Source organism: Barbus barbus (genome assembly GCF_936440315.1).
Source record: "Barbus barbus genome assembly, chromosome: 6".
NCBI lineage: Eukaryota > Metazoa > Chordata > Actinopteri > Cypriniformes > Cyprinidae > Barbus > Barbus barbus.
In genome coordinates this window covers 40536948-40546989 of record NC_136734.1, presented here as the reverse complement: position 1 = coordinate 40546989, position 10042 = coordinate 40536948, and the positions used below count along the sequence as shown (strand labels likewise).

Here is a 10042-nt window from a genome sequence, read left to right as displayed (position 1 = left end):
CAAATCCAGCATCAGAGCCCAGCGTGAGCTCCAGGCTCTTAAATCAGTTCCACACCAGCAGACGATCACGCTCATTCATTCTGAGCTGCAGTCTCACAGCTCCACCTAACATTCTGTTCAAAGTTCTTCAGTAACATCGTTCATATTCAGCCGGCCTGTAATACAGTTCTCAAAACATTCATTCAAAAACATGCTTTATACAGCTTTCATGGAGCGTTTTCCTGAAACACTTTCGTTGGACATTCATGACGCTTTTTAATGTTTCTACTTGTTTCAGAACATTCTGAGAACAATCAAAAGTAACATTCTCAAAATAATCAAACGGAATGAAACAAAAACCTTAAAAAGCTGTATGTTTTGAACAGAATCAGCAATAATATGTTCATAAGTTCATGGAGTGTGTTGAGTGTTTGTGAGCTGGGTTAGGGATTGAATCACTGAGCTGGCGTTCTGGACGTTTGCTTTGTTCCGTCACTGGAGCTTTGATTGGTTTCTGCTCTGGATTCGTCTGTATTTGTGACTCTCTGAGTGATAATGGAGCTGATGTTCAGGGTGTTTTGTGGTTCTACAGCTCGTCTCTGTTTACTCCTTGTAGTTTGGTTTTGTATTTTTCTAAATGTCTCTATTTTGTGTGAAGTCTTGATGTGATTTTAATACAGTGAACATTTGAACACTAAAAGTTGTGGAGCTTTGATTCACAGTTTGTCTAATTAACGCAGATCCGCAGGGGCCAGTTGTTCAAAAGTAATCTGATCGGATTCTGGCCGTCGGATCAAATCTTGAAAACGGGTTATTCAAAAGAAACAAAAAAGGATTCTGAATTTGGATTAGATCACAAAATCCAATTTTGGTTTTGATTTGGATTAAATCCTCAGTTTGTGTCATTCAAAATGTTTTATTAAGATACTTTTGATCAAAAAAAGGGATTATTCTGATCCCAGCAGAAGGGTGGATTCAGGAACAAAACTATAACAAACCTTTAAAACTGGTCCAAAAAAGATCCAATCCAATTTTGCTTTGAAAAACCGGCACAAAAGTAAGATGGATTTCCTGATTCTGGAGAGCAAAACAAACCCAGATCATTCTGATCCAGACTCAACTTTTGAACAACTGGCCTCAGGTAAAAAATAAAGTACTTGAATGCACTAAAATATACTTCAATACAAGCACATTTATAGCACATTCTTCTTTTTTTGTGCTAAATAAAACAGCAAAAGTTATACACTAATTAAAAGTATATTTCTACTTCAGTGTGATTGCAAAAGTATACTAAATACCACTGATATTTAAATTAATTTGAAGTACTTTGAAATAAAGTATACTACCACAAATATATACTTTTATTAGTGTATTTCTTAACAGTGTGCTTTGAATGATTTAAAAATGAATTCAATGCTAGTATACTTTTATATAGTTATCCTAAGTCTAAATTAAATTGATTTTATTTCAAATATATTAGTAATGTAATAGTTATAAGGACATTTTCCCAACTGTGCTACTTAAATACACTAATTAGCACTAACAGATTTTAAGTGTGGTCAGATAAAGTACCAGAAGTGTTTTATAAATGCATTGCTTAAAGTGTGCTACGATCACTTTACATAAAATCTGAATGTTTTTTTATTATCACTATGTTCTATTTGGATTTCATGAAGAATACAGTAGACATGTATTACTTGAGTTAACCCTATAGTAACTGTGCTTATTCTGTTATAAATGCACTGATTATTCATTCATATGTTTAGATGTGTACCAAACTTCACTATTTGACAGTAAGTATACTTTCAGCTTAAAGGACTTGAAGTGCTATATTTCTAAGGTGGAAAAAGTGCTATTAATGCCATAGGAGTAGTGTAGTTGATTGTACTATTTAAAGACACAATAAATAGTTAAATATATCCAAAGTCTCTAAGGTATTCTATAGTCTTTGGTATATCATATAAAATTACAATACGTTTGAAATTAATTATTTAATCTATAAAAAATATGTGGGCCATACACTGGCAATAGATATTCATTTATATGTATGATGAGTATATAATAAAATGATATTATACTACAAGTGCTAACTAAATACTTTTCTTTTTACAGAGTATGTTAAAAGCACATTTTAGTTCATATTCATGGTGTCCTAAAATAGCACAGTTGAGTGCACTTAGATGATCTTACGAACTTATCTTAAGAAGTACTACAGAGTTATTTTTAGTGCAAGAACAACAGAGAGCACTTTAAGCCGTCGCGGCAGTGCGTGACGTCACATCCGGAGGACTTTTAACTGGTAGTAGATTTTTAGCTTGATCACAATTCCTGCAAAAATGCGTTATAATGACAATTAATGTCTTTTAAATCACATGATTCATATGCTGGTATATAACTGAAGCTACAGGTTGTGAAGGCAAGCATTTCTTATTCTTAAAGCTTAGCTTACTCTACAGAAGTGTTAAATCTCCAAATATTTCACTTATTATGATAACTTTGCAATATGTTTGTATTATTATTCGTGTCATTTTTTGGTATGATGATGATGATTTTATTAGTAGTAGTAAGTTCATATTAACAGGTCATCTAATGAAAGAATTTACATTATATTCGGTATATCTTATTTTAATGTATTATTTATTTTATGTTATTTTACGTATGTTATTATGCAATGATGCATTATTAATATTATTATGCTTATCAAGTGTAAGATCTTGCATTATATTAGGTATGTTTTTTTTTTTTTTGCTTCCAATATAATATATTATAAATTCATGGGAATGTGTTACAATACAATTAATTTATTAAAAGTGTATTATTGTATCATTATATACTGTACCTCATTACTATTATTGTGTAAAATGAATATTAAGTGACTTTTACAGAACATATTATGTTGCAACAATCCTTATCTTCAATTATATTTATATCTTTACTATTATATTACTCAAGAATTTTTATTACGTGAAAAAAATCATAGTTAGGCACGATTGTGTCTGATGCAATTCATAGGCATTTATTTAATATTTCAAGCATGTTGTTTGTGCGCTCAGTGTAATAACATCATATGATAGTTAACTAGGTTATTATTAGTCAGCCACAATTATTACAAACAAATGAAATGATATTATTTTTACATAACAACTACAGGAAGATGATGCAGGCAGTGGCCAGAAGACTGTTGAGGAATCTAATGTAATCTAATAATAATAATGTATTGTACTCAGGAAAAGCAGATGGAGCTTAGATTCGCTCCAGAGCCCGGTGGATTGAAAAAGGAGAATAAAGTTCATCGTATTTGTTCAGTTTTGAAAAAGCACTCTGCTGATGATGGCTTGACTTTACAGGGAATTGATGTGGAACTAAAACAAATGAAAAATGGTAAATCACTATTGATGGGTTAACTACAATTTTTGGTAGGATATTCTGAAATTATTATATAAAGCATTTTTAGAATGCTTTCAGAAAGGGAGCTCATCACACACAATCATAACTTGCTACCTAAACCCCAAAACAACAGTTATCATCAGATTATGGGAGAGCAATAACATTAACCCGAGGTCCTGACTCTCTGTGGTCATTAAACATCCCAGGATGTCCTTCGAAAACAGTAGGGGACACATTTTTGATTGTGAGTATCGAATTAGTCAGTTTTGCTGATGACATGGTAATATTTTTAAAAGGTAAATCTATAATTAAGAACGTTAATTCACCTTTTTATTTCAGGCCTATGCTTAAATTTAAAAACTGAACTGTTGCCTCAATGAAGAAACCATTCCTGTTCAGTTTAGAGTGTAATACTTTAACAATTAATTCAATATGGTTGTATTCAAGAAAGTCAGAGGCTTAGTTTTTTTTTTTTGATGAAATGTGATTTTGAGATTTACAAATTGCCAATTAAACTATTAAATTTCGCACTGGAGAAGGATATTCACCCACTACTTCAAATCACATGGTTCCACCTTGTGGTAAAACAGAGCCATTGCAATAAATAGCAAGACAGTGTAAGAGTGCTATATGAAATAAAACACGTTTTATATGTTGTTGATTTGATGGATGAAGCTGCATGGTCCACTCTCAATATAACTCATCCATGGAAAGATCTGCTATATAATGTTCCCCGTTAAACTCCTGCTGGATCAGATGCATGCGTTTAATGAAACTCCTGACGCCCCTGTCTTAGAGAATTCAGCAGTGTGTGAAACCCTCCCTCTCGCTTTAAAATAATCAACACTATTCAAACATACTTGTTAAATTGAGTTAATGATAGCCAAAGTGAACATTAGACAAAAAGTGTATCAACAAAGTAATGGGAAATGTGCTAAAATGTAAATTATTGTCCAATTTCAATACACATTCAAAAATGAAGTAATGATCTCAACTGGCCAACTGTACCCAGAAGAAGGACATTCAGTTTAGAATTATTAACATCAATCCAGCTGATGACATTTTACAAAAAAGATGCCGTTTTGAAGTAGATTTTGGTTTATGGTCTTTGGAAAAAGGTGTCATTGATGTGAAACATTCTTATTATTACTCCAGGTAAATATCATCAGAGTCCAGCGGGTGAGTGATGCAGGTTCAACCTCAAGTTTCAGAGCAGGACCGCCACACATATACATACAATCAAGTGGAATAACACTCAATCCTCTTTAAGTTGTTTTCAGAATTAATGTATTTTATCATCCTTTCTTTACTTCAAAGCTAATCAACCATAAATTAGTCTTTTCCTCCTTGCAACCCCTTTACATGTTTGAAGCATGTTTTTGATTCGTTGTCTACTGTCTGTGTGTGTGTGTGTGTGTGTGTGTGTGTGTGTGTGTCTGTGTGTGTGTGTGTGTGTGTGTGTGAGAGAGTGTGTGTGTGTGTGTGTGTCTGTGTGTGTGTGTGTGTGTGTGTGTGTGTCTGTGTGTGTGTGTGTGTGTCTGTGTGTGTGTGTGTGTGTGTGAGAGAGTGTGTGTGTGTGTGTGTCTGTGTGTGTGTGTGTGTGTGTGTCTGTGTGTGTGTGTGTGTGTGTGTGTGTGAGAGAGTGTGTGTGTGTGTGTGTGTGTGTGAGTGTGTGTGTCTGTGTGTGTGTGTGTGTGTGTGTGTGAGAGAGTGTGTCTGTGTGTGTGTGTGTGTGTGTGAGTGTGTGTGTCTGTGTCTGTGTGTGTGTGTGTGTGTGTGTGTGAGAGAGTGTGTGTGTGTGTCTGTGTGTGTGTGTGTGTGTGAGAGAGTGTGTGTGTGTGTCTGTGTGTGTGTGTGTGTGTGTGTGTGTGTGAGAGAGTGTGTGTGTGTGTGTGTGTCTGTGTGTGTGTGTGTGTGTGTCTGTGTGTGTGTGTGTGTGTGTGTGAGAGAGTGTGTCTGTGTGTGTGTGAGTGTGTGTGTCTGTGTGTGTGTGTGTGTGTGTGTGTGTGTGTGTGTGAGAGAGTGTGTGTGTGTGTGTCTGTGTGTGTGTGTGTGTCTGTGTGTTCACACACATGAAAGCCATCTCTCTTTCTTTAAAACACTCGTCTTTAAATTGCTTAAAAAAAGAATGTAAATGTCTCGTTTTATTTTTTGATGTGTGAAGAATAAATGTTGTTTGTGTTTTTTGTTTTTGTCTATTGTGTGTGTATTCACACATACATATTTCTCTATGACTGAAGGTTCATGTGTGTGTATATTTTGTTCCTTACCTGAGTGTTCAATAAAAAGCAAAAAAAAGCTCGTTTCGTCCTCATTAGATGACGATCCGCGCTCTGATTGGACATCCGCCGGCGCTATGTTAATGCCGGGGCGGGTCCTCGTCGAGCTAGTAGGTGACGTCAGCTCTCATTACGCAGAAGCGGAACAAACATGGCGACAGAATGGAGTGGGAAAGGCAGCACGCTAACTTTATTACTGATCTTTTGGATTAGATTCGGTTCGAGCCGAGCGCAGTCCTCAGGCAGCGACAGCCGGATCCTCGGCATGCGACTGGAGAGCAGCGACAAGCCCGCCTCGACCACCGACGACGGGATGATCCAGGTAACCGAGGAGAGCGACATCCAGCTCCGCTTCTACGGACTGCAGATCAGCAACGACACCTGGGAGCGGATCAAGTTCGTGGAGCAGAGCGAGGAGACCAACAGCACTTGTGCTGACTTCACCAAAGACATCTCCATCAGGACTAGCATGACCGTCCACAGCCAGGGCACTTCTGGAGTCCTGGGCTTCAGGATCAAACCGCTTCGGAAGAGCGAGACGCACCGGGATTACGCGCTGTGCGTCAGGCGCAGCCCCGATGGGAAGTGGGTCCTCCTCGGAGAAAACGACGGAAAGGTGCGTGTGGTGGAGGAGAAAAAGCCCCTTATGCCTGTCTGGTTCCAGGTGATCTTAATATCCTGCCTTCTGGCTCTGTCAGGGATGTTCAGCGGGTTAAATCTGGGGCTAATGGCGCTGGATCCCATGGAGCTGCGGATCGTCCAAAGCAGCGGCACAGAGAAAGAAAAGAAGTACGCGAGCAAAATAGAACCGATCCGGCGGAAAGGAAACTACTTGCTGTGCTCGCTTCTGTTGGGGAACGTGCTGGTAAACACTACACTGACTATCCTTCTCGACGACCTCATCGGATCCGGTTTGGCCGCCGTTATAGCGTCGACTATCGGCATCGTCATCTTCGGCGAGATCGTCCCTCAGGCGCTCTGTTCCCGCCACGGGCTGGCGGTTGGCGCGAACACCATTCTCCTCACTAAGTTCTTCATGCTTGTGACTTTCCCGCTTTCTTTCCCCGTCAGCAAACTCCTGGACTGCGTTCTGGGTCAAGAGATCGGTACCGTGTACAACCGAGAGAAGCTGCTGGAGATGCTGAAGGTGACCGCGCCGTATAACGACTTGGTGAAGGAGGAGATGAACATGATCCAAGGCGCGCTGGAGCTGAGGACCAAGACGGTGGAGAACATCATGACTCCGTTAGGCGACTGCTTCATGATCAACAGCGACACCGTGCTGGATTTTAACACCATGTCTGAGATCATGGAGAGCGGGTACACGCGGATTCCCGTCTACGAGGACGAGCAGAGCAACATCGTGGATATCCTCTTCGTCAAAGACCTCGCCTTCGTGGATCCGGATGACTGCACGACGCTGAAGACCATCACCAAGTTCTACAAGCATCCGGTGCACTTCGTGTTTCACGACACCAAGCTGGACTCCATGCTGGAGGAGTTTAAGAAAGGTGAGTGATGAGAGGGTTCTTCTCTCCGCCGTGACCCTGGACCACAAAACCAGTCATGAGCGTCAAATAGTGAAATTGAGATGCATGCATCATCTGAAGCTGAATAAATAATCTTTCCATTGATGTATGGTTTGTTATGATAGGACAATATTTGGCTGAGACACAACTATTTGAAAATCTGGAATCTGAGGGAGCAAAAAAATCTAAATATTGAGGAAAATATCCTTTAAAGTTGTTCAAATTAAGTTCTTAGCAATGCATATTACTAATCAAAAATGAAGTTTTGATAATTAGGAAATTTAATAGATTATGTTCCATGAAGATTTACTTAATATCCTAATAATTTTTGGCATAAAATAATGATTGTCTGACATTTTTTTCCACCCCTCCAAAACCTGCTATTTTAGTATTAATTACACCAGTTCTTTATATTTATTTTTATAAAGAATTCTCTTCTGCTCACCAAGCCTGCATTTATTTGATTCAAAACACAGCAAAAGCAGTAAAATGTTGAAATATTTTTACTATTTAAAATATCTGTTTTCTCTGTGAATATGTGTTAAACTGTAATGTATTTCTGTGATCTGCAGCTGTATTTTCAGCATCATTACTCCAGTCTTCAGTGTCACATGATCTTCAGAAATCATAATAATATACTGATTTACTGTAAAAAAAAAAAAAAACAGTTGAATGGAATTTTTTTCAGGTTTCTTTGAATAGTAAGTTCAAAAGAACAACATTTATCTGAAATATAAATATTTTGTTACATTATAAATGTATTTATCATCACTTTTATCAATTTAAAGCATCTTTGCTAAATAAAAGTATTAATTTATATAATTTATTTCCCAAATACATTATAAAATTATACTGACTCCAAGCTTTTGAATGGTATAGTGGTGTATAATGCTACAAAAGCTTTTCATTTCAGATCAATTCTGATCTTTCTATTCATCAAACAATCCTGAAAAAAATGTGCAGCTGTTTTAAATATTTATTAAAAATAATAATAATAATGTTTCTTGAGCAGCAAATCAGCATATTAGAAGATTTCTGAAGGATCACATGACACTGAAGACTGGAGTAAAGTTATTTTAAATAGTACAAATATTTCAGAATATTACTCTTTTGCTGTACTTTGGATCAAATAAAAGCAGGCTTGGTGAGCAGAAGAGACTTCTTTAAAAACATTAACAATCTTACTGTTCAACAGCGTTTGACTGGTAGTGTAGATCCTATAAACACTTTACAGTAAGTTAACATTAATGTATTAAGATGAATGAACATTTCTTACACTCTTTATTAATCTTTGTTAATGTTAGTTAATAAAAACACAGCCGTTCATTATTGATTTGTGTTAGTTCAGTGCATTAATTAATGTTAACAAACACAACTTGTGAATTTAATAATGCACCAGTAAATGCTCAAATTAACATTTAACTAAGATTAATAAATGCTGTAGAAGTATTGTTCATTCTTAGTTCGTTAACTAATGTTAACTAATGAACCTTATTGTAAAGTGTTGCCTAATTTTGTGTTAATGTTGTTAATTAGATGTAATTTTATTTTCTGTTTTCCATTAATTTTTTTGCCATTTATTTTTTCCAATATAATAATCTAATATTCTTTATTTTATTACAGTTAACAAAACTGTTTTACTGCAATAACTCTGATTTAAAGATCTTTTCATGATCAAATCAGTTCTATTTGTTTAAAAACAAGTCCCGCCCCTTTTTTATTTAATATCATGTTTTGCCTAGAAAATGTCCCATTACAGATGTAAAATTTAAATTTCATGTTGGCCTGATGGTAATAATTTCCCAGTAAGTCTTTAATTCAGTAACTCCACGTGTGATCAGTAATTATGATGCCGCTGATACAGCCAGCCATGTAATAAGCATCTTACCAAACCATGGCTCTGTGGGAGTATATGTACAAGCAGATATTTGTCATTCGCTCCTAAAGCCTTGTATAATAAGTATAAATACTGAGCTGCTGTTTGGCTAATCACACGTGTTTGTTGTCAACACAAAGCCATGACTCTAATAATGGGCAGAACTGGTTATCTTATCAGTGCTTGCACAAGTGTACTGACAGCAGGCTTTGACTCAGGACTTGAACTGTTCTGTTGCAAAGATGATGGAGAAGAGTGTACAATCTTCTATATTTGGCATCCCTTTAAACATCATATACATCACATTTATATGAAGTGTGATCGACTGCTTGCTCTGTAGTCTATTATAATCCTCATTTTTGGGATTTATTGTGCAGACCTTCCTGCCATATTGATTTTGAATAAACTGATGCAGCACTACTTGTTTGCTAAAGGTAACGATTAGGGATGCACCGAATGTGATGTGACGCGATCAAATGGAGGCGCGCACTAATGCAGCAAACACGTCTGCGGTGTGAAAGTATTTAAAACTGTCCGAGAAAGACGCAAAAATCATTACGAGCCCAAAACACCGACAGCGAGAGACTGCTTAGTGCTGCATCTCATGTCTCTGATGAGAAGAGGAAGGGATGGTTGATGCTGGTTACCATTAGTCAAACGATTAATCAATAAACTAGAATGTTTTCTAATACTCGCACGGATTCTATTCAAACAGCGCTGCATGAGCTCGCGGCGCCAGGGTTCAAAGTCTCTAGAAAAATCTGCACTAAAACACTGTTACTCGTCATTTGCTCAGTAACATTTCTAGAATTATTTTTAAAGACATGTGACAAAGTGATACGTGCGACAAACATTCGTAATGAGAATCATTTAAATATCTGCATGCCGTTGTTAACAAAATGAGATCTTCCTGCGGGTTTCTGCCAAAATAAAATCTAAGAAAAAGCAACAACTCCATCATTCATCAGTGTTATGTTAAAATTATATTGTAA

The 10042-nt window shown here is 36.8% G+C and overlaps 1 protein-coding gene across 3 annotated transcripts in view; it reads left to right on the top strand.

Moving 5' to 3' along the window:
- Positions 1-5783: 5783 nt before the first annotated feature.
- Positions 5784-10042, top strand: part of LOC306871570 (metal transporter CNNM4-like) — a 50542-nt gene continuing 46283 nt past the window's right edge. Inside the window, exon 1 of one of the 3 annotated variants that reach the window (XM_079419620.1) lies at positions 5784-7156. In XM_079419620.1, coding sequence (XP_079275746.1) covers positions 5797-7156 — 1360 coding nt within the window. In that variant the 5' untranslated portion in view covers positions 5784-5796. The remainder of the gene's footprint in view (positions 7157-10042) is intronic. The other 2 variants (XM_079419621.1, XM_079419619.1) reach the window with 2 other exon arrangements.